The 26,228-nt window shown below is 33.3% G+C and overlaps 1 protein-coding gene across 2 annotated transcripts; it reads left to right on the top strand.

The window, feature by feature from the left end:
* Positions 1-466: 466 nt before the first annotated feature.
* On the top strand, positions 467-16,360 carry LOC148304197 (segmentation protein Runt-like). Of its 2 annotated transcripts, none has more exons than XM_088268659.1 (3): positions 467-1,610; positions 6,711-6,872; positions 15,664-16,360. In XM_088268659.1, the coding sequence occupies exons 1-3, from the start codon at positions 1,163-1,165 to the stop codon at positions 16,323-16,325; spliced, it is 1,272 nt and encodes a 423-aa protein (XP_088124785.1). In that variant the 5' UTR covers positions 467-1,162; the 3' UTR covers positions 16,326-16,360. The 2 variants fall into 2 exon arrangements, with proteins under 2 accessions (XP_088124785.1, XP_088124784.1); XM_088268658.1 differs by having other exon boundaries at positions 6,699-6,872.
* The last annotated feature ends 9,868 nt before the right edge of the window (positions 16,361-26,228 follow it).

Raw genomic sequence — 26,228 nt, 5'->3', positions numbered from 1 at the left:
AGTATCTTTCTCAAAACCCTTTACCTGATTTTTACCCTTTGCCCTTTACCTTCACCTATCTCTACCTGATTTTTGTAAATATTATTGTGTATTTTAGTTTTAATTTTCATGAAACCCATTTTAATATACACACATATATGCAGGTGACTTGAAAATTTGAATTCCATATAGAAAGTCAATGAATACGTTCATTTAATTTAAAAAATAATATTTGCACATTTTTTTTGTTTTAATGAAATCGATAATCAAACACATATTTTCTATTATTTTGGAGAAATAAAAAAAAAATTTTTGGTCTAAAATATTTTTGTGTACATTTGTAATTTTTATATACTTATGTATGTGCGTACATAAAAAAGTTTACAATACAAGCAATTAGGAAAATAAATATTTTTCCTTCGGTACCTGAATAATATGTAAACTTTTCACAACATTTGACATTGATTCATGAATGACTGCTCTCGCTTGATTTTTTTTTTGGATTAAAATAAAAGTTTATAAATTTTCATACGTAGGCAGGCAGGGTGGTGCGGTTTCCCGCCTTACCGCCACTCTATCGCCTTCTCTGTCTGGCGCGGAACAATCACCTCGCGCCGATATACCAGCCGAAGTTTTAAAAAAATCCCTCGTCCCACTCTACCGTCCCGACCGCGGTGGATTTTTTTAAAGCCGCACTCGGAGCGCTCGCCGTCCCTCTCGCTCCCGAGCGCCGGCCGTATCCTCGGGCTCTGCGTCTCCGTCTGGCGCGCCGGTTTTTACGAGATGCCTTCACCGCAGAGGGAGAAGTCGCGGGGTGGGGTTCACTCCGTACACGCAAAATATTGACCATCGGAAAAAGTTCTGTCACAGTCATCAGTCGAAATTGGGGCTTCGAAGAGGGCGCATGCTCGCTGCAAGACGTTCGCGCTTTCTCGGTATCTCGCGTAAACTTACTCGCGACGAACATCTCACTTCGCTTCCGAATAGTTTCCGGAGGCCGCGCATGCTTGAAGAGCTTTCTGCGGAGTCGCGCTAAACTTTGTTTACAACTCGACACTCGGCGAACCGACTTTTTCTCTTCGGTGTTTGGGAACTTTCGAGTTTGAACGAAGTATGAAAACTTTTTGACCGTGAATCGGGAGTGTTTTTTCGCGAAAGTTTCCAAGTATTATCGTGTAGACTCATGCACCTGCCGGGCAGCGAGGTCGCGGGTCCCGCCATGGCGGAGCTGTCGCAGCGGGTGCAGCAGTACTACCAGGCGGCGCACGGAGACCTGGTGCAGACGGGCTCGCCGGCCGTGCTGTGCTCCGCGCTGCCCACGCACTGGCGCTCCAACAAGTCGCTGCCGCTGGCCTTCAAGGTGGTGGCGCTGGACGACGTCACGGACGGGACCGTGGTCACGGTGCGCGCCGGCAACGACGAGAACTGCATGGCCGAGCTGCGCAACTGCACGGCCGTCATGAAGAACCAGGTGGCCAAGTTCAACGACCTGCGCTTCGTGGGCCGCAGCGGCCGCGGCAAGTCCTTCTCGCTCACCATCACCATCGGCACCTTCCCGCACCAGGTGGCCACCTACGGCAAGGCCATCAAGGTCACCGTGGACGGACCGCGAGAGCCCAGAACCAAACAAAGTATGTTTCGACTTTTCCTGCTAACTCTTATAATCGATTCACTCTTATTTTATCCATATATGGATTTATTTATTTATGAAGATGTCTATTATTTTAAATATACGCGTATTTCAAATTATTTACATGGAAATAAATATTTTAAGTATACAGATACGTTAAAATATTAATTCCATATAAATAAGGCCAATTGACATATGGACGTCTGTTCGAATTTTATTTTTACTTTATTATATTTTTGAACAATACATTAATATTATTTATTTCGTGTTACATGTTAATATTATCCAATTATATATCCATTTTACATCGATATGCGTATAAATATTGATAGAAAATTATTTTAAAAATAAAGTTTTCTGAACGTACAACGTGTATACGTGAGTTGCAGAAGTAACTTAATGGAATATCGTGTTTTAACTTACGCTCGACAATAGTCAGTTGTTCAAAGTGTCCCATACGGATGTTTACACAAATTTAATGTTAACTTAATTATTCCGCTCAAAACGCAACTTCTTTAAAAATATCCGTGCGAGCAAATACAGACAGCTTAGCGTAATAAATTCATTACATTCTACCAAATCTTCTTGTATTTGTAGAGTAGCATTACACATGTACTTCGCTTATCAAAAGACGTTCATTTATTATACTATATCGTCGAAATTCAAATATTTCCTTTTGACAAATGCTCATTTTCAAGAATATGTACATATTTGTTTAAACTTGCTCTGCATCGTTTCTTATCGTGACACCGCAAAAAAATATTAGAATCTTTTGGTGGTACTATTTTCAATGCGATATAAACTCTTGAATCTCTTTTAATGAAGGTAAACACGAAGTATTATACGACGTGATATCACACGCTTATATAAGGTATATTCCTTGTTTGCTATGGACGTTGTTACGATACCACAATGCTAACACAATATTCGGCTAGAGATATGAACTCGCGAACGCGACTTATTACTCTGTCGATTATCAACACAATACACCATCATCTTAATATGCAGTTAGTTCGATAGCTGGACTTGTCGAGGTTCACCGACTGCCGAGGAATTCTCTGCGGAGAGTTTCAGACTTAAAAATACACCTAAGCTTTTAAACCGTTTATCCACATTTTCGTTTCCACATCGCTCGACTTAATCCGAATTTATCTCTGTTTACTCTTTCCCGCTGACGAGGGGAATTTATGAAACGTGGATTACACATTAGCCCAGAGCTTGGGACAATATTTATTAATTAGGATTTACCTTGTCAACGGAGGTATAGCTTAGGCTACCCTTATTACCAAATATGGTACGTGCTTAAATATGCACATATACGATATATCGCTCACTCCTTTCAAGAACGTCATAAATAAAATAAAAACTTGATTCTTCAGGAGACCGTTTAGTTTAAGAATATAATGAAATGTATTAAAAATAAATATCTAGCCACTTATTGAATTCTTTACTGTGCAACACGTCTTTTTAGGTAAAACCTCAATGTTTTTTTCTCCATTTGAAAAATGTTTAGTTTATTTGAAAAAATAATTAAAAAATATATTTTCTTCAAAATGCAAAAACAACACTTTCTGCCGTGTAGCGGGTTAATATTAAGTTAAAAATATGACGGTTTTGCTGGAATATAGTACATTTTCTGGGCATTTTCCGAAAACATGCATAACTGAAAATTGACGATTTTTGATAAATGACGTTGTTTAAAGGAGTGAGCGATATATACATTTCAGCGATACGTAAATTTTTCCCGAGAAACGATCAACGTTGTCAAATAATTCAGTCAAAAAAAAACGGGAAAATCATATTTTGTTAGATGTAAAAATGCCTAAAGATATGTATGTAAAAAGTAGGCAGTACCTCTACTACTTACCCTTACCCAAACTCAATGGTGTATAGGGCACTGTATCAAATTGATGCAATGTTAATTTGATGGTTTATTATATCAAAGCAGGGTTGTCAGTTACGCTTCAGGTAATATGAAATAAATATTAGAGTGAAAAAATATTTATTTTGATCCCCGAAGGACTCGAACCCGGGGCTAGCATGAAAGACAAATGTCAAAGCCACTACACCACTACTTATATTCTTACATTTATTTACTTATTTGTTATGTTTTTAAATTTCGCTTTAGTATATTCAGTAAATTCTCATATTTTTTACACATTTATATAATGAGGTATTTTTATACATATCTACATGGATGATATGCTTGTATTTAAATGTATTTGGCGACGTCAGAGTAATGCACTTAAAAAATGCCAGAATAAAATTTATTAGTTATCATTTCCCGGACATTTTGACAATGAGTTGGCGAAAAGATTTACAACAAGGCAAAAATAAAAAGTATTTTAAAACCCGGATTTTGAAGAATTATACTGTTGTGCATGCTTTCAAATATATTTAAATTAATTAACATCACTGTCTTTTGAAATAATGATTGGAAAGTGGAATCAAGTTTTTTCCTTCGCTTTAACTTATTTTGATAGAAGTCATGTAGGTGCATAAATGTGTCACTCAAATACACGGACACTATTTGTAAATGTGATCACAATTACATAAAATGATAAGTACCGAGGACGCACGAATTTAGATCTGATCTATATGTAAATACTCGTATTTTACTTTTTTCTGCCGTTTCGCGATGACTTCATTTTCACTATTTGAACAACTTATCGCTGAAGAATGTAACGTAGTAAAATGCGCATGTATCTTTGTATCCACATGGTCCGGTCGAGTTGCGGACTCTTTGTGCTTCCGATGCGGTCAGCTTGTGTGTGTTTATTCGAAATGTCGGGCAGTAAACCCGAAATAGCCGCGTCTGCCCATGGGCGCGCTGCTGCTCCCCTGGTCGGCTCCTGGCTCCTGCCGCCGCCGTCCTCCCACGCGCCCGACCAGACGCATCCGTCGCGCCTCGGCTAACTGTGCGCCGCACCTACAATGGGTTATGCGAGACAAAGAAACGACGCTCTTCGTCGGTCTTACTTCCCTGGTATTCGACAATCCTCACAAAATGTACATAAACATTAAATCATGAATTAAGACACTCACATAATCTAAAGACGAGCTTATTCTAAGCTATTAAAGAGACTTTAAGAGATTATACCGCAACCCAGCTCCGCTTTTAATAAAAAAAAAACATGTGATATGTTCTTCTAATAATTGTTAAAATACTATATTGTTGTCCGCCGATAAGTACTGATTTGAAAAAAAAAATAAATTCGTTATCCAAATCTTAAAATGAAACTAAGCAGGTAGTTACTGGGTTTTTAAAAAAATCGCCTAGTAATTTTAAATATCACGGTTTATCCATTAAGTATATATTTAAATAAAAACGTGAATCGTAAACATTAAATCATGAATTAAGACACCCATATAATCTAAATACACTTCTAAATCACATGCACACTCTTATGATTATTTATTACCCGCAGCCGCAGTACTTCATCCCATTAACAACCTAAATAGCCCATCATTGTCCTATTTACATTGTTTTACTAAACACGTTCCTCGGATGTTAAAGTTCTTCTCCCGTTGCACGGAATCATTATATTATCCCTCCGCCTCTCTTGATTAAATTCTTTTTACATTTCTCGAACTCCAGTAGCCGATTATTTGTTCGGCGATATCCACAAGTTCCCCCCCGGCCGCGGCGCCGAGTGCCGCCCTCTGCACCCGCTGAAACTTGCGGTGCCGACCGAGAGGGGAAACCATTGCTTACATCTGCCGCCCTGGTAGTTATAGTCGGATTTATAGAATACATAATAGAATCAGGTTTTAGTAAAACTGTAAAAGTGCAACGTGTTCAAACGTTGGATCTATGGCCACATTGTAAATCAAAAACCGGTATTGTTTAAATTACTACAGATGATTGTAACAACAATAATAAAACTTCTGATAGATATGGCTAAAGATTGGTATTTAACATATACATATGTTACATATTTCTTAGTGCACGTCACGTTACATATAGCACATTGCCTTTTCTTTGATAGTCACCGACAAAGACGTTATGTTTATAGATTTCTCGTGTCGGCGTCATTTCATATTCATAATTAATAAAACGATCCGACTACTGAAATTCAGTATAAATAACCATCGCAAATACATCTCGCAACATCCCATCCCATACTCTTTGTAGTTCTGGCTTCTAACCGCTGGAAATTGACATAAACACCGCCACCGTATGGTCGCTAAGAAAACAGTAGCCCGTCAAGTCTGTACGTAAACAATTAAGTTAGAGATCTCAATTTCGGAGTTGGAATTGATAAATGAAGCCAAGCGCCCAAAGACGCCGCCAGAGTTTGTTTCTGTTGACTTTAATAACACTGGATGGAAGCCCGCAGTAAAACTTTGTTTATAAATCTTCTTCGAGCGCTTTTTAACGCGCGGAACTTTTATCGGTGCATTTCTGGTTTACACTCTGCGCCGCCAGCTTCTCTCCATACTGCAGCGGCAGGAACTACACTCGCATTCAATGTTTACTTCTCACAATTATATACACGTGTACCTTGCTTACTAAACCTTCACGCAAACTGACGAAAGCATCTTGAATTTCGAAATTGGTTGGTCTGATAAATATTCCGGTTTTCTAAGTCACAATCACAGAATTTCGAACAAATCGTTTATATATTTTAATAAAATATCAGGTGTCATACAAAGACGAATCTATTCACGGCATGGGAATATTTAAGTGTAGAACATTTACAATGCTAACGACTTGTTATTGACAAGAAAAGTGATCACTTTATACTCTAGTATAACATTCATTATTCTGCATATGTATATTCAAAAAAGGACTGAACGGCGAAGAAATATACAGCTGTATTTTTATATTCCGTAAAGAGTTAATTTAGTAATCCGTAGTTTGTGCCATATTTATAATAATAATGTCTGCTTTACTATGAGCCATTTTTGTAAATTTAAACTTAAATTTAATTATAATTATAAAGTCCAACATTTTAAATCCAGAAGTATGTAGATATTTTTCTAATGTTGCATGTGATGATAACGATGATATATTTTTTTATTGTGATGATAATTCTCTGTGATTCTTCGATTGTGTTGATACTTCTTCCCAACTAACTTATCTTAGTGTGGTTCCCAGATCTGGGGTACGGGCACCCGGGCGCCTTCAGCCCCTTCCTGCTTCCGGGCTGGCTGGACGCCGCCTACATGAACCTGCCCGCCGCCTACCTGCCCGACTACTTCCGCCAGCCCGCCATGCACATCCGCCCGCCGGGCGTCATGCACCCCTCCCTCATCAAAGGTGCGTCTTCATTTTTAAACCATATACCATCTATTTTGCATATTAAAAGCATTGATAACTTTGTGGTATGGTAATAAAACACTCTCCTTATCATCCATTGTTAACTTCGTGTAATACCCCTTTTATAAACACTTATTCGTGACTACCGGTTTCGGAAAATTATTCCATAATCAGGTCATTAAAATAAAATTATTACGATTTGACATTTCGCCTACTCCTTTCAAGAACGTCATAAATCAAAAAACTTGATTTTTCAGGAGACCGTTTTTAAAGTTTAAAAATATAATACAATGTTTTAAAAATAAATATCTAGCCACTTATTGAACTTTTTACTACGCAACAGATCTTTTTAGGTAAAACCTGAAGATTTTTTCTATATTTGAAAAATATTTAGTTTATTTAAAAAAATAATTAAACAATACCTTTTCTTCAAAATGCAAAAACAACACTTTCTGCCCTGTAGCGGGTAAATATTAAGTTAAAAATATGCCTCTTTTTCTGGGATATAGCACATTTTCTGGGCATTCCGAAAATATGCTCAACTGAAAATTGACGGTTTTTGATTTTTTGACGTTGTTGAAAGGAGTGAGCGATTTGTATAAAAATATTCTTTCTCTCTTTAATTTTATTTTTAAAACTTTATTTTTATGCAAATGTCAAATTGTAATAGTTTTATTTTAATGACCTGATGGAATGATTTTCCGAAACCGGTAGTCAGGAATTAGTGTTTATAAAAGTGGTATTACACAAAGTTAACAATGGATGATAAAGAGAATGTTTCATTCACCGAGGTTATTGATACTTTTTTTTAGATGGGAATTACATTTATTATTTACCTAGCTTATCATGTACAAGGTTTATAGATCAATTAGTGGATTATTGTTACTAAATAAATGTGTTTTCATTGGAATCTGTGTTGGGAACAGGAGGTATAATCTAGTGGGTTATTTATAGTATGTTGCTTTTAAAAAATGTTGCCAACATCACGCTAATCCTACATATGGATTACTTATAACAATAAGAGGATCCAACAACCCGCACATCTATTCCGATACAATTCTCACTCTCAACTCAACAGCCCAAATATACTCATTTTTGTAATAGTTCTCTTTTTTTTCATTATTATTTAATATGGTTCCAAATGTTTTTTTCTTTCAATAGTTTAAATTCAATTTCTATACATTTTTACTTTCACAATCTTAAAATTAATAACGCAGTTCTACCAATAAAGAGACTAAGCTCTTGTGCTTGAAGAGGGACTTATGGTACACTTATTATTCATGGTTTATGTTTGTTGGTAATAAAATTTATTCTTATTATAATTTCATTAATTGATTCGCCAGTCACTTGTGGTAAAATCTATACATTTTTAATTATTGTTTTACTCAGTAAATACCACTATTTCTTAAAATCTACTGTGACACGTTTTTCGATGCATTCTGAAACGTGTTTGAAAATGATGCGGAATGTCACAGTAGATTTTAAGAAATAGTGGTATTTACTAAGTAAAACATGAATTAAAAATTTATTATAATTATTTTATTATGTTTTTTCCTTTTCTTTTTAATTTTTATTTAAATTTGATTAAAATTCTATTTCAATTTAAATATGAAGAATATCCCGTTCAATATGTGAGGTATGGCCATGTACAATACAGGAGGTTTCAACTTAGCCAAAGGGAGCCGCTGGTCATAACTCACAATTCTTTCAGTATTGGGCAAGTGGGTAGGAGTGTAAAGTGGAGCACTTCCACGGAGGCTCGGGGTGGACACAGATTTTTCATTTTGCGACCCCTCGGGACGACCATCCCCGAGGCGAGTCGTCACACAGAATACCCCCGAAAGAGTTGTCGTTGCCACCAAAATCGATTGCCGAATAACCCCACTTTGCGTTGAACAACGCTACGTTTACATTTTAAGAGTTCAACATAATATACAAGTAAAGTCCATTATTCCAATAATTGCAAAATTCTCCTGCAATACCCGAGTACGTGCCGCTATTTTGCAGACCTTTTAATACGAAAAATTCGCGCTCGTAATAAAATGAAGAATCGCTCCAGAGAATTTTCTCACGTCTAATACCAGAAAGAAGATCAATGAAAATTGAATACTCCTTTACTGAAAGAAATCATTCAACCGTATTATGTCGCTTAATAGAAGATTGCACAACACGAAAATGTATTTTATTCATACATTTTTATATTTAATCTGATACATCGAAATGCATGCATATCTATATACAAAATAAAAATTAATTATACGAATACAAACAATTAAATTTACTGATGTTGTAATTGAATTTTACAATTCTTCCATAATCTTTTTTACAAGAATTCTTATACAATTTTTATTAAATGTCTAATAATAATTTTGCACAGTTTAAATAGCGCCATTTTCGTACAATACTACCTCACTGTGATTTAACTAAGGAAAAGGCAATTGTCAAAATCATTGAGCAAACAAATGCGGTATTGGTTTTTTTCTAAATATCATCTCGCTCTCATTTTTTCTAACTGCTGTTGGAAGTGTATTCCATTCCAGTCCCGGTTGAACATATCGGTTATCTGTCAAGCCTACCTAAGAGCATAAGTACCTATTTTGGGTACCTATTTGGTGGGTACCTATTATTTTTAATATGACATTTAAATATTTATTAAATTTTCTTATAAAACTGTTTAAACATTCAAATAATTTATCCCTTCAAATGTTTTCTCAGTTGAAATGAGAGTAGATATCCTTTCTCCCCATTAGTGAGTACCGTCCTACCCCTCCCCCCCCCCGCCCGCCCGCAACCCTACCGGGGAGTGAGCCACTGTCCAGGGACTGGGTGGGTTTTAACTTTTTATTTCCGAATAGCCGGCGCAGGTATTGAAACGTGAACCGTCTACTTCCCTTGCGTGAACACTACTCGACTGTATTAGATACCGGACTGAATACAGGCTGATATTTTTTTATCATACCACTATCCAAGTTTGAGATATTAAACATTAAAAAAACGCTATCACTTAAACTTAAGAATATCACAAACACACACACACACACATACACACACACACACAAATGCACGCACACACATGCACGCACGCACACACATAGTTGATGCTTGCAAATGCATTCGCAAATGCGCGCGCACACACACACACACACACACACACACACACACACACACACACACATACACATACACATACACATACACATACACACACACATACACACACACACACACACACACACACACACACACACACACACACACACACACACACACACACAAATGCACGCACACGCACACACAAACACTTGCAAATGCATTCGCAAGGAAGCAACTATGTTTACGCGCGTGTGTGTAGTGTGTGTGTGTGTGTGTGTGTGTGTGTGTGTGTGTGTGTGTGTGTGTGTGTGTAAATAATTGATAAATCTACGTCTCAACTTGAAATAATATGCTTTCAAGCCTCAACTTCTCGACAAGTTTTTAACAGGTGCTTGATAAATGTTTGCTGGCTTGCGAATTGTTGACTTAAATATTGATTGTAATTGAAAAAACATCAAGGATCTTTTGCATACACGCCGTAACCTGATGATTACTTTTTTATTAGTATTTTTTAGTTATTTAAGAGTGTAACATACTTGATCTCGCTTTGACCATCATTGCATGAAAATTGGTGGAAGGATAAAACCCGACGTCAAATAATTATTATGGACATTTCCTAGAACTTTAATTGATAAAAAATATATTTGACGTATGCAATACATACCAGACACCTTTTATAAGGTCTGAGGGGTGGTTCTCGCTACCATAGAGACGCTATATAAAAAGCTCTACCGAGAGCTTTCCGCGAGCTTCTGTCTTTATACCACGCGATACCCTTTGGGACACTGCCTGACCAGCTGACCAGGGTGTGTTTGAAAGGCACTGCACATTATTAACAACGAAAACTCTTTTTTCGTCTGCAATACTTATTACCCGTTCACACATGTATTCTATGTATAAGTCTGAATAACTGAAACCGCACACTCGTGTATTCGTTGGTTCCGAAATATTTTATTTTCGCTCTAAATAAAAGTACTAATGTGGGATTGCAATTTAGTTTAATAAAACTATTAATATCGCAAAAAACGCTGGTAAATAGTCAAATGTACCTATATTATTTACCAGATTCATTCAAGATAGTGTTTCACTCTTTTATTTATTTAACAGAACCCTAATTGAAGCGCACAACTGATCACCTTGCCTACTCGAATTTACTAATAAAATCAATAACACGTTATCAATTCAAGGCGGGATATTCGATAGCCCGAAGCATAATTTTCTTTAAACTCGGGTAACATTTAACGTAATTAAATTTTTCGCTTCATTGTTTTTGTATTAAAAAATAAAGTTTTTCTTCGAAATAAATATATTGTTTTGAAAAGTAAAGATTTATTGAAATGAAAGGAGTTTAAAAAAATCAACATATGTAATTAAATAAATCAAATTCCAATATATGTTCATATATCCTAAAAAACTATGCGTGGAGACACATCAGGTTCCATGCATCCGGTCTAGGCAACCGGTCGCGTATTGATTTGTATATTTTCGAATACCCCCTTAATATAAAGCTCTATACACGTAGACATATTTCATGTATTATAATTAATGATTCAAATAATATGTTTCGAAATAGGAAAATATATATAATATATATAGCTTCCAAGAGTAGTGTGGTTGTCAATCATGGGTAAAATTAGTAAATATTACACGTGTGAAAAGTGATCACTTAAACCAGCCTATGACGGCAGTAATCCCCGTAAATGTCCAGACTTCCATATTCTGCTTCATGTATGTTGAGATGCCAAAAAAAATCTATGGCTATATTAAAATGCTATATTTTCCCGACTTTATCTTCGAAAATTAAAATAAGATAATAAATTCACTTTATGCGCATATACTTAGTTTTACACTGTTAATATATTCAAGAACATAAGCAAGTGCACTAACAAAGATGTGCATTAGTCCCCTAATGGTAGGGCATTAATGTATAATGCGCGATTCGGTGCTTTTTTGCCGTTTGTACATTCTTTTTGAGAATACTTGAGCGAGGCCGTCCGCAGTAGGTAAGTGAAACAACACTGTGAGTCACCCCAACCCTCCTCCAGGCTTGGGGGATGTAGCAGGGAAGCTGTTGCATCTGTGCATCGTTCCTCTCCTACACACACACACGCGCGCCACCCACTTTCTGCTCTATCGTTTTACAAAGGAGCGAACTGAGATGGAAATAAAACACAATCATATCTGACGTTACGTTGTTTGCACGATCTTTATATTATGCATTTAATCAAAATGGAAATACGTCTAACTTCACTAAAAATTATCACTCTCCAAATCATTTTTGATCATTATGTACAGTAAATAAATTCGAAGAGAATATAAAAATTATAAAATATTATATCCGTCTGCGGTCCGCCTCTGTAGTGTAATGGTCACCACGCTCGGCTACCGTACTGTAGGTCCCGGTTCGATTTCTAGGAGGGAGGGGTCAAATGAATATAAATGATGTTTTCACTCTAAAATTTATTAAATATTATCCTAGACCACGGAGGGCTGATCACCTTTCGTTTATATGATGCAGTACCCTATGCACCATCAAGTGCATATAAGGGTTAAAATAAAATACAAAATATGATCATTATACTTAAATTTTTCTTACTCTTATTCACCCAATAGTGCAAAGGGCAATGCATCGCATAAATGCAGTGTTATCTTGATTGTTTATAACATGAATGATTGTTTACAATGAATAAATATCAGAGTGAAAATCATTCATTTTTATTTTGACCCCCCTAGAAATGAAATTCGGGACCTCCAGCACTAAAATACTCAAATATGAAATCAAAAATTATAATTCTTAAGTAACTTTCTACAAGTTCAATATATTTTTAAAAAAAACTTGAAATATCATTAGCTAAATGATTGAAATAAATACATAAATACGACTACAGTGAGATATTTCATCGGTTCGACTAAACTTTAAGGTTTAGATTTTCGTTCAATAAATAATCGACGTTTTCCGTCCGACGAATCCGGTCAAATTAATGAAAAGTGTCACTACAACACGAGTTAGATCTGCAGCATGTTCAATAAATAATTCTGAGCCCCCAATTCCCACGCAGACTTGGGCAGGAGAGGGTGAGTGCCTACCCCTGAAGGTCCCATATTACATATTAGCCCTTCCTACTATATCTAGCACCACAGGGTATAGGAAAAAATATTTTTTGTTAATAATATCTTGGAAAGCTGAGAATGTAGATTTTTTTTTAAATTAAACACTTGTATAAAACCAATTAATGAGTTTTATTTCATTACACGACTCGTTTCGAAAAGTATAGTTGTTTTTATCGATATGTAAATAGTAAAACTAATCAGCAAAAAAATATTTGGGTAAATAAAGAGGTTGGAAGGTAATAAATACGGGGTCGGGTGAAGGAATGGGACTTTTTGGATAAGGAAAAATAGATAATAATGGTGACGTATTTCTAAAAAACTTATTATCAATTACCGTTTTGTTATTATTGAACAACCGTAGTATTCGAAAATAGTCATGTGTAATGAAATAAAACCCAATAAGCGGCATTAAAGTGTATTTATATTTTTTTAATAATCAACATGTCATTCCACAAAGTTAATGCCATATCAATTAATAATATGAAAAGATAAAACGTTGTCACAATGTTTTTTAATTGTCTTGATATTATGTTGAATTTATTATATCATCCTTTTGTATTAAGAGTCGTTATATTGTTCACGCTTCATAAATAAAATATGTTTATGAATTACCTTTATCCTCTATAAAAATATACAGAAAAAAACTTACATTCTCTAACCTTAATTACCTACTAAAATAAACAAAAATATTAATATAAATTTAATTAATAAAAATCCTTATTATTTATTGATTCGGCATTAACTTCGTAGAATTACAGTTTCATTAACTGGTATTATACAGGTGTTTATTTTTTTAAGTAATCAATAAAAATTCTTCATTTACGTCCGTATTTCAGGTAAATTCTTCATAGAAAGTCCCTTCTCATTTATTCTTTGGAAAACTTTGAACGAAAGATTCGAAATATACCACAAATATATCATAAAACACGAAGATCGCGGTGTAGATCTACCGAAAAAAACATTGTTTTCAATTTTAGATTTTCATACATGGTGGTTTTAAAACTTGTTTTTAATGATTTAGTTTTGAGAACCCTAGTAGGAATATTCTGGCGAAGTTAGGGTGCATAATTGCACCGCGATCAGCGGGGCTGGAGCCGGGTTAACAGATTGTCGCGGGGGCACAAAGGGAGGCCTTATCAAAACACTAACCTCCCCTATCACAGGGATTTAGGACGCTCTCGGTAATGACGCATTGTACCCTCTGGCTAAAAATATATTGGGATAATATTGCAAATCCAACCCTATAAAAAAACGAATTCGTAAAATCGATGTATAAATTTTTTTTCATTATTTTTAATATTTTATCATCAGTATGTTCATATTTTAGGAATAATTATTTGACTAAACTATTTTTAATAGGGTTTTTTATGTATTTTAATATTTTGTGGAAAATTTATACACCTGTCCATGTACTTTTCAAACAATTTATTTTTCTAAGTATTATTATTATTATTGCACAAAAAAGTCATATCTTCACATTTTTCCGTTATTGCCACCTTTTACTTGGGATATCTAAAACCTTAAATAGTTTCTTACTTCATAGGTTTGTTTGTTTATTATTTTTTTTAAATCTGATATACAATATATGTCTATTAGGATACTTATCATATATGCCACACACGCTTTTCTTTTTCTGTATCGTTTTAAAAATGAAACATGAAAAATTTGAAGACCTGAAATAATACCCGAAATTCTATACTAAACAACACGTTTCACTTGCGATAATCAATCAATTCACAACACATTTTTATATAAATCCCCCTCCTCTCGCCCCTTCCCCTCCCCTCACCATATCGAGGGGGAGTTTGATTAACCCACCGAGTTTCCATTTCTACTCTTTTCCAATGACCACAACCCTCACTACTGCACGCTGGCATATGACGCCGCTTCCATTCGAAATGGAACTTTTACTTTATTTCAACTCCTCAACTGTAACGTGGTGGTACTTACACCCATAAATATAACCTAATTAATCAATAGTACTCTTCAAAACAGTTATTGTATAAATTCATATACGATTATAAAAGGAATAGTCATCACATTTCAGTTTTATATTAAATGTTATTCAAAACATCTCGTGGTCAGTACTTTTTTTAAATCAATATTCTCCCAGATACAGTATTGAACTACAAATACCTCCATGTATATTTAATTCCATTTAATTTTTATTAACATTTTTTAACGAGATCATTAAAATTTAAAGTTTTATTACATAAAACAGAGCTTGTTAGCTTAATTAAGCTTTTAGGAGAATCCTTGAAACAGTTTATCCCTCTCTGTTTTCAACAAATGGTCAGTTATCCCATTTTTCCCTTACACGTATGTAACTCGGACGATTTGCGGGGATTTTTATTTTAAAATTCACGAGGGTTATTGCAATATGTATTGTACATTCCGTCAGTGTCATTTTCGTGCTTTGTATTCATTTTAAACCTATTGTATCGGGTCGATGCATTTCGCTCAAATTGTTTGGTTGTGGGGCGATAAGAGCGGAATGAAACGCGTTGCTGGAATATATTAATGATTTATTTTGTAAAGTACTCGATTGCTTATCTTCAAACACTAAATTGCGCCTTTTTTTCGACAGGTTCTCCTGGAGCTGCAGTAGGAAGGCCGCCTACAGTGGGGGGTCCTGACATATTCTCTCTGACGGGTGGAATCAACCCTTCTTCGCTTCTGCCGCCACCCGGTGCATTTCTTCCCGGCGCTGGACTTCTCCCGTTTGCTCCGCATCCGACGGACCTAACGATGGAAGCCTTGCGTCCTGAACTCACCTTAAAAAGTGGACTTAATCCTTATGACTTCGCATCACTCGGAAGAAGTTTCCAAAGTGACATCTCATCAGCCGACGCTCTCAGCGTGCGGTTATCACCCACCAGCAGTGGACGCAGCGTCAGTCCTTCACCCATAAGTAAAAAGGATAATATCAAAACAAACTGTTCGGAAGTGAACTCGACCGACGAACTGCATTCTAACCCCGACGAATCGGACGATGAACCTATCGAAGTAGTGAAGTCTGCCTTCCATCCTGCCAGACCTGCCAGTTTGGAGTTGAGAGAACTGAAGAGAAGACAGATGGAAGGCGAGATCCAGCATCCTGACTCCACAGTGCAGGACAAGCCGAAGTCGGGAAGAAATGAACTGAAAGCTCCTGTAGTAAGGACGAGGGTCGGCTCGGCGAGTCCGACATCGACTAAATTAAGCAACGCTTCAGTTTCAACACATAAATCCGTATGGCGTCCATATTAATAACTTTCCTATGTTAAGTGTTAGTAAAAACGTCGATGTAATATAATTGTACATCAACAGTAAAAGTGATGATTGCTGAGTGAACACAAAAACTATAATTTAAACGATTTTAAAGGAGTGTAAATAGAATTTTATGTTTAATTAATGGCTGTAATAATGTTAATAATTTATCGGATCAGTAAAAATTCTACGCTAACGTTGAAATATATTATAGCATAAATTTGACGTCAATATTTAAGGTAGGCAAATACGTAGAAACCCAACCCGACGAAGCTTTCCGCTATTTCCAGGGAAAGCCGATAATTCCATGATTTATTTCATAAGCGTAAATAGTTTACGAGAATTAAAATTTATTTATAGAGATTTTTATACATATTTTAGTCAACACAAACGATGCATTCAGAATAAAAGTAAACACACCACGAGCTACGAGAAGGTACGATGAAAATGAAACACACGGAAAAGTTTCTCGACAATGAAATATAATTCCAAAATATTATTATATATTATATTAAATATTACTACGTGAACTTTTTAGAGTTTTTCCCTATTCCCTACTTCGGTCATTTACTTTTTCAGAATAAAAGAAAATTGACTGAAAATGCCTTAAAATATCTTCATCATTCAAAATTAATACGAAAAATTATTTGTTTATAAAAAATACGGACTATTTCTCAAATGAATAACGATATTGAATAAATTGTCACGGTCATAAATAATTGAAGGATTACTTGCATAATGGTGTATATCTCTGCATAATAAATCACGTAATCAAGCATCGAGTATAATGGCACATTAAATAAAGTTTTTAGCATTCGTGTCGAGTTTTATGACGCCACCGTGTGTCGTATCGACCAATCAAAGCTCACTATTCTATCCCCACTTAACTCGCATCACGCAAGGCTGACAAAGTTGAAAAAATTTCCCGACGCACGTCACAGCCAGTGTGTGAAAAGGACGACCAGCTTTTTATCCGCCGCCATTGAGTCTCATTTTAAATGAACGCTTTTTATACTGACAAAGGGACACGATCAAATTGGCTTCATTCGCGATACGTCCGTCAATCTAACGTGTTTGCAGTGGGTTTTAAAATATTTCCATTTTGTATATTCAGTCATCAATTCATTCGTTATTCACATGAAAAAAATATCAGAATGACAACTTATCCATAAATACATTCCATCTTCTACATTATATATGATAAATGAAACTCACAATCTAAAATCTAGATTAAAATTGGCATATATACTTTTTTTCAACACTCATAATACGTTTTACGTTTAATTCAACATTCAATGTACCTATCTTTGTATGTATGTATGTACTCTTTTGTGATATTATTTCTCGTAGATTCCTTTCAAAATGTATAAACTGAAAGTATATCGTATTGTAATATTGTAAATATGTTTATATAACATTGTAAATTGTGAATATGTAAATAGTACAAATAATTATATCATTAAATATACGAACGTCTCAATACTTAATCTCATAAGTACTATTTTAAGTTGACTCGTGTAGAACATAAATATACATATTAATGATTATTTTATTGTAAAGTTACCAATATAGATATTTTAACAGCAGATTATGAATATTGAAAATAAATTATGACAAAATAAAAAATGTTTTCTTTTAAATGATCATTTAATCCTCCCCAAAAATATTTATAGTCCTAAAAAAGACTTATTTCATTTTAAACTAAAGGTCTTCATTGCTACGAAGTTTTGTACCTTTATGTATATTAAATAAGAAATCTGGAAGGGCCACTTAATCATGGAACAAATTATGCATAAGGAAACGTGATGCCATATTCTCAGATAAGTATTTTTCTCAGATAGAAATTTGTACTATGATTTAAATAATGTCAAAAAAAACTTTAAAATAATGACCTTAACAAAAATCACGTACCCTGTTTTTTTTAATAAAACATGTTTATAAAAATATTGAAATATTTTTTGCAAAATTGTTAAAAATTTGGATATTTTGTTTTATTTCTGGTTTCTATCATGTTAAATAATCCACTTGTAAACAATAAATACAGCAATAGCTCATTATGGACCAGACAAACTTACCGCGACAAATCGTGTAAAAAATATTTATTTGCGTAACTACAATTATAAGACAACAAAAAAAACATTGTAATACCTTTAAAAATGCCTAACGTATTTATAATACAACAAAAAATTTGACGTTTGTAAATTATTACTGGATCAGTTAATCACCAGTTAATTTAAGTTTTTATGACATTATTAACATATTAGACAGGTATGTAAAAAAAATTTAAAACGAATGGAATATTTTTCCCTTAACATGTGCACCCTCTTCCGTCGCTTTATGTACCTCGAATTACTAACTACGGAACCTTTACACGGCCACTGAACGCTTTGAACCAATTATTAAATTATTTTCAATAATTAACAGATTCAGACATTGTTGAGTGTGGCAATCCATGCGACAGGGTTTAATATGATTATGATTCAAAAATAGTGAAAAGTTTAAATATTCATTGCAATACTTACTAAATCCCTTCGGATGATATATCAGTAGTATCGGTATATCATCTTAAGATGAAACAATTCACGGTTTTGTAGGACATAAGATAAGAGTCTGAGCATCCCACTTACGACCCGGTAGTTGACTGGCTTAAGTGATCACTTGTACAACGTTCATCCTTCGCCCATTATTAAACATCCATATAGCATTAATTTATTAAGAATTTACGGCTGAATGTGGCACTTTCAGTTGAGAAATTTGTAAAGTAACATATATGGCTTACTCCAATTGAATCAACTTGTATAAAATACGTATTGACAGAACATTATGTTTTGAGATTTGCGCCATAAAAAAACATTCGTATTGTCAATATTCCAAGTCCCCATGCCCAGAAAATGTACTATATCCCAGCCAAAGAGACATATTTTTAACTTAATATTTACACGCTACAGGGCAGAAAGTGTTGTTTTTGCATTTTGAGGATAAGGTTTTGTTTTATTATTTATTTAGACATACTTACTAAATACTAAAAAAACCTTCAGGTTTTACCTAAAAAGATCTGTCGCACAGTAAAAAGTTCAATAAGTGGCTTGATATTTATTTTTCATCATTGTGTTATATTTTTAAACCTTAAAAACGTTCTTCTGAAATTTTTATTTTTTATTTATTGCGTTCTTTAAAGGAGTGAGCGTTATGTACTCGTACGATACCAAACCGTAGAGCTAGTTTGTAGTTTAGCGACCAGCTTGTATGGAGAATGGCCGCCGGTGGTGAGGTAATCGCGAGCTCCTGAAGTATCGCATATCACTGAATTTTTCGCATGAGCAAACTCTTTGTACGGTCACATCCCTGCACACCTCCCGCTCACTCCCACTATACAACCCTTGAATTATGCTCCCCAAGCCGGTCCAGCGCTTCCCCTCTAGCCTGAAATTGTTTTCGAAAAGTGACAGTTAATTATTGGCCTTAAAACCTTTTGAATTAACATTTTTATGATTTTTAAATATGACACAAAATTTTCAAAGCTGAGGTGGTTTTTAAAAAAGGGCTACATTATGTACTCACTGGAATACCCATCGAGTAATATCGATCGGATATAATAATATTTTTCACGTATTTGAAATGTTTTTACTGCGGTATTTAAGTACTGTATTTTTTTGTATTAAAATTAAACATAATGCATATGTCACTCAAGAGGTAATATAACTATTTGTTTGTACTTTTTACGAGATACATAAAATATTCCGTTCTATAATTGACGAGTTAGATTACTTTAAATTCATTTGTGGCACCACTAGATTTTATTGATCTTCGCAAAAGGTGACTAAATGTTTTTTTTTAAATTTATCTAAATGTTTCAAAAAATGAGACAGGTAATGCTTCCTTGAACTATAAATGGTGTTTAAATAATATATTTTAGGTTTCGGTTAAAAAATCCCTTTTCTTAGGCATTAGTAATCAAAAAAAAATCTATTCAAACTACCTACAACATTATTAGCTTTTTTTTACTTGTGGAAGCAATGTCTTAGCTGTCAGTCTCAATAAACCACCAAATATATATTGCGGTAAATATTCAATTTATTTCCACAAATGTCTTCAATCTTCAAACCCTCATCGTAAATACCTGATGGTTCATATGGCACTACAATATGTAAGCGTAGTATTATCTCTGTCGTTAACACATTAATGAAAGGTGATCATCCCTTTTCTTTATGTACCAGTCCAGGGTAATATTGAAAAAATATTAGAGTGAAATATCACTTTTTATTCTTCCACAAATGTAGTGGTTTATAATTAAATAAATTTTTCTGTAATGTAGGAACGTTCACATCACATATTCCGTTAGTTGGTTTTATACGTATCACGATCGAATTATCGTGAGGCATTTCGAATAAAAATAACCGTTCTGTTTTATTTCCTTATAATCTATCGGTGCCGAATTACCGCACTTGCACGCTTAACCCTTCGCGAGTGGGGTGGGAGAGGGTTGGCCAACACGCCGCCTTACACACGTTATTAAGGCCGGGACATAAGGGGCGGCAAATTTCCGTCCGATGGCTATAAAGTCGGGTTATATGGGGGTTATATGATTACGGATAAAGGGGAACGAAGGTTTTGACGACAACTGGACTTTGATTTTCTCCCTTTGGGATTTCTAGAGAGTACGTTTTCATGGTGTTTCCATGGCAAGCATATCAATTGTGATTTATTAAATCGGAGAAGTTTGCTAGATTTGTAAGCTATGTTTTTTTTTAATGTTAAGGATATTAATAATACGTGTATTTATAAAGCTGAAATGCCAAGCGCGTTGCAGGAGCCTGGGTGATGCCAGAATCTGACATCAGATTTACGATATTTCATAAGGAACTCTTACGAAAGGTGGGTATCATACATGATACCCACCTTTCGAATACTAGCTACGACACAAAATGTCGAGCCCTCTTCTGGTAGAACAATATGCCTGTTGACGATAGTCAACAGTCCGGTTTCTACTGAGGAGTTTCACGTGGTTTCCTCCCAGTGATCCCAATGAGCAGATGCTAAGGATTTCCTGAGTGGCCCATACTTGTTTTTTCATCCTTTTCTCAACACAGATTAAAATAAAACATCTTTTTTTAATTAGAAGAAAACAAAATCAAATGATCTATAAACCTTGTACAAAATAAGCAAAGTCAAAATAAATGCAACTCCCGTCTAAAAAAACTGTAAAAACCAATTATTATAACAATCAAAGGACAACATAAAAAGAGAGAAGAAGAGAGGGAATTAAAAATTAGATAAAAAAATTGTGAGCGTAGAAGGTTTGGTATTTTATATTCTAGCCGTTGAAATTATTACCGATATTCCTGTATTATATATAAATATATTTCATAATATATCTCATGTACGTAAGTGAAATTTACATACGAGAACATACGATTTTACATTATCTATATGTATTAGGTATATGCTTCTTTATTTGTTATTTGTACATCGTGTTTTAGTTAGTGGAAATTCAAGTTATCCATAAATATGTTCATATTTGAAAAAGTAGAGAATGATGTATGAAAAAATTACAAACTTATTCATCTACTTCAACAGAATAATTTAGTTATTTTTTTTATAAATTGGTCCAAGTTATCCAGGTGGCAGTTTGAAATATCACCTAGAGTCCTGTAAAGATTGATATTATAGTTATTGTAACATAAATGTTGAATTGTTTAATTGGCTTAATTTTTATTAATGTAAACATTTTTATTAATTTAATTTAATGATTTTTATTATTAATAATAAGTATTGTTTATTTTATAATTTTTTAAATGTAAAGCTGTACAATTCCCGAACAAACAAAAAAAATATATATATTACATACTATTCTGAAATGCGGTGTAGTTAGTTATACAATTTAATATGTCTTTTTATCGCTGTTTTTTCTATTATATTGTTCTAATTTACAATTTACTCTTCAAATACAAATAGGTGTTACTAGTTACTAATCAAAGTACTTTGCGCCTCTGGCAGTGCCAATATGGCGGGCCATTGTTGGATTAAGACTGATTCAATTAGTTGATTGCAAAAGCCTTTCAACTCCACTATATTGGTAGTTATCTATCGAAATCAAAACTTTGCTAAATCGTGAATATTTAGTGCATCCGACTGGCTAATTTAATATATAATTTAGTATCTTCCAGTGCATTTATGAGTGCCTTCACCCATAGATGCACCTTACACAGGGTCACTATATGTTGTTTTGTCTTTCTGACTTTTGTCTGTGAACAACAGTAGGTACGTTAAAAAAAAGTATTTAAATTGTGTGAAGTACATATTATAATTATTTGTATTCAACATAAATATATAGTCTCTCTGAATGTTGATAAACTTCGATTGAAATACTCATAAAATATATAATATTAACAACAATTTAGGATGTAGGGTGCTCTTAATAATGCTGAAAAAACAATAATTAATAATAAAAAGAACGATTTTTTTAACAAACATCAAGCCACAACACCTCAGGGGTAGGCAGAGAGAATAGAATACCACACCAATCTGTCTTTACAAACAATCTTCGCCTCTTCCATATTCATGCATCTCCTTATATATTTGTGATCTAACAACTTCCGAGTATTTGAAATAGTTGAATATGCCTAGATTTCCTCCGTCTTCCTCTGGTTTTATATCCAAATATGTTCGCCTCATAAATTTATTTTACTGTTCTTTTTTCACACAATTGATTCACATGCCCAAACCATCTCAAAACACCTTTCTTATTTTATCGATAATGCTCATGCCTTGCATTCTTTTTTTATATCACCATTCGAACATCTATATATATTTCTGTCCGCCTCCGTAGTGTAATGGTCAGCACGCTCGGCTACCGTTCTAGAGGTCCCGGGTTCTATTCCCAAGGGGGGTAAAATAAATATAAGTGATTTTTTCACTGTCATATTTATTCAATATTACCCTGGACTGGTACCTGAAGCGGAGGGCTGATCACCTTTCCTTCATGTGTAAATGATCAAGATAACACTGCGTTTATATGACGCAGTGCCCTATGCACCATTGGGGTGCGGATAAGGGTTTTATTATTATTTTATTATTATATATATATATATATATATATATATGTAATAAAATAACTAGGTACCTACCTATACATTTTATTAAGTACTTACAAAAAGTACCTACATAAAACAGTTCAACCACCAGATGCCGCATGCGTCGCTCAGGAGAAAACAAAAGACTTACGATAATATTATTAACTGTCAGAATCAGATAGATAGATAGATAGATAGATATAAAAATTATTGTAAAGATTAATTAAGAATAAACTTATATTGTCGTTTCTTTAATTACAAAGCAACACATTGTTTATTTTATTATTATACACCCACTTTACATATTATTTACACTTAATTTTCAAAAGGAAAATATTACCACGTTATAAAACGACAATTTTTTTAATTGGAAATGGATGATGAAACATTAGATGTATTAAAACAATTACTACAATATGTTCGGAGTGAGAGAGAAAAATTAGAAGATGATCAAAGAAAACGATTAGAAGATAATCAAAGAAGACGTGGAAATCTAAGAACTAGTGATAAAATTAAAGATAAAAGTCCATGTAAGATTTGTGAAAATTTAAATAAGGGAACTCGATATCACTCTGAAGCAACGTGCTGGTTTAAAACAAAAGAGGATGATAAGATTAATAATAAAAATGAAGATTTACAAATTACACAGAAACAGTGCTTGAAGAATGAAAATAAAAATAATGTGGAAAAAATTTCTACAAAATATAAAATAAAATATACTCCAGAAAAGAAAAATTTCGAAGCAGATTGTATGAGCAGGAATCCAGTATTAGAATCGAAGGAAAATGCAGATGAACAATTAAAAGTTGTAAATTTGGTTAAATTACAAGATAATTTAAAAGATCAGAATAAAAATAAAGACATACAAATAACACAGAAACAGTGCTTGAAAAATGAAAATAAAAATAAAGTAGAAAAAACTTCTACGAAAGATAAAATAAAATATTCTCCAGGAAAGAAGAATTTAGAAGTAGATTGTCCAAGCAGGAATTCAGTATTAAACTCGAATGAAAATGCAGATGAACAATTAAAAGTTGTAAATTTAGTTAAATTAGAAGATAATTTAAGGGATCAGAATAAAAATGAAGCAATTCAAAAGAAAAAAACAAATGGATTGAAAAAAAACTGTGTCTACTTTAAAAGGGTCAAGAAGAAAAAAAAAAAGAAAGAAAAAAAAAAGAACGAAAAAAAAAAAAAAACTTTATTATATCACTAAACTTATACAAGAAGATGATCCGGAGGACGAGTGAAAATTTTACTATGAATTTTCATCCCCAAGGGGGGAGATGTAATAAAATAACTAGGTACCTACCTATACATTTTATTAAGTACTTACAAAAAGTACCTACATAAAACAGTTCAACCACCAGATGCCGCATGCGTCGCTCAGGAGAAAACAAAAGACTTACGATAATATTATTAACTGTCAGAATCAGATAGATAGATAGATAGATAGATATAAAAATTATTGTAAAGATTAATTAAGAATAAACTTATATTGTCGTTTCTTTAATTACAAAGCAACACATTGTTTATTTTATTATTATACACCCACTTTACATATTATTTACACTTAATTTTCAAAAGGAAAATATTACCACGTTATATATATATATATATATATATATATATATATATATATATATATATATATATATATTTATATATATATATATATATTTATATATATATATATATATATATATATATATATATATATATTTATAAATATGTATATATATATATATATATATATATATATATATATATATATATATATATATATATATATATATATATATATATTTATATATATATATATATATATATATTTATATATATATATATATATATATATATATATATATATATATATATATATATATATATATATATATATATATATATATATATATATATATATATATATAATGTATATTAAGTGTAAATAATAGTTTATATTAGTTGTAATATAAGCTAACTAAAGAAATAAAGAAAAAAATTGTTACACATTTGGTTAATAGTTATATTTTTTTAAATCATATTTTCATATGGTATACGGAAGTGCGTAGAAGTTTTTGATAAGGGAATGTAATTAACTATGAGTATTTTAATGTTTTAGAATTTAATAAACCCTGATGATGACAAGGTTCTTGTTGAAACCGGTTGGTTAAAGTCTACTAATAATAAAATAAAAAACAAGGTTTAAGCAAAGTTGTTTCATTTTATAAAGTTACACAGACGTTTAAAATCATTGAATGTTTAACGTATAGTTATACGCCTCAAATGTGTCGAATAGCTTTATCGCACCCGAGAACTGTAAATCACAAAATTTCAAAAGAAATATAATTTTTTTTAAAACATTATGCCAAATTCCTTAAATTATTATTGTAGTCATATACATTTGTGGTTAATAAACACCGCCATCGATAAATTTAATTTGTAATATTGTACATGGTAAAAAAAATATCCCATTTTTATTATCGAAAAGGTTCCCCACTTTATTGCCGTCACAAGGAAATGTCCTTTACGCTAAGCCGACCGCTGAAATAAAATAATTTACCTTAGTAATTGTCTTTACTCTTACCGCCTTACCATAAAATCTCTCCAGCTTTCTAAATATTTTATTATGTCCTAAACAAAAATCCTTAAGTTTACCCACTTTTAACCTTTTCAAACAATACCTGACATGAAAATATTTTTATTATTAATTTATTAATATGGACTCGTGGTAGTACAGCGAAAAGTATTTATTTGCCTGAACGGATACTTATATTTTTTACATCTTAACATAGAAGAAGGATATGAAAGTCTGAGCATTTACAGGGCT

Source organism: Brachycentrus maculatus, unplaced genomic scaffold, assembly GCF_059751285.1.
Source record: "Brachycentrus maculatus isolate JH-2025_06_01 unplaced genomic scaffold, ASM5975128v1 h1tg000326l, whole genome shotgun sequence".
Taxonomy (NCBI): Eukaryota; Metazoa; Arthropoda; class Insecta; order Trichoptera; family Brachycentridae; genus Brachycentrus; species Brachycentrus maculatus.
This window is presented reverse-complemented; position numbering and strand designations above follow the sequence as displayed.

Coding starts and splice junctions, on each gene's coding strand:
- LOC148304197 (XM_088268658.1), top strand. CDS start 1,163: ATGCACCTGCCGGGCAGCGAGGTCGCGGGTCCCGCCATGGCGGAGCTG. Junction 1,611..6,698: donor AGAGCCCAGAACCAAACAAA/GTATGTTTCGAC, acceptor AACTTATCTTAG/TGTGGTTCCCAGATCTGGGG. Junction 6,873..15,663: donor GCACCCCTCCCTCATCAAAG/GTGCGTCTTCAT, acceptor TTTTTTCGACAG/GTTCTCCTGGAGCTGCAGTA.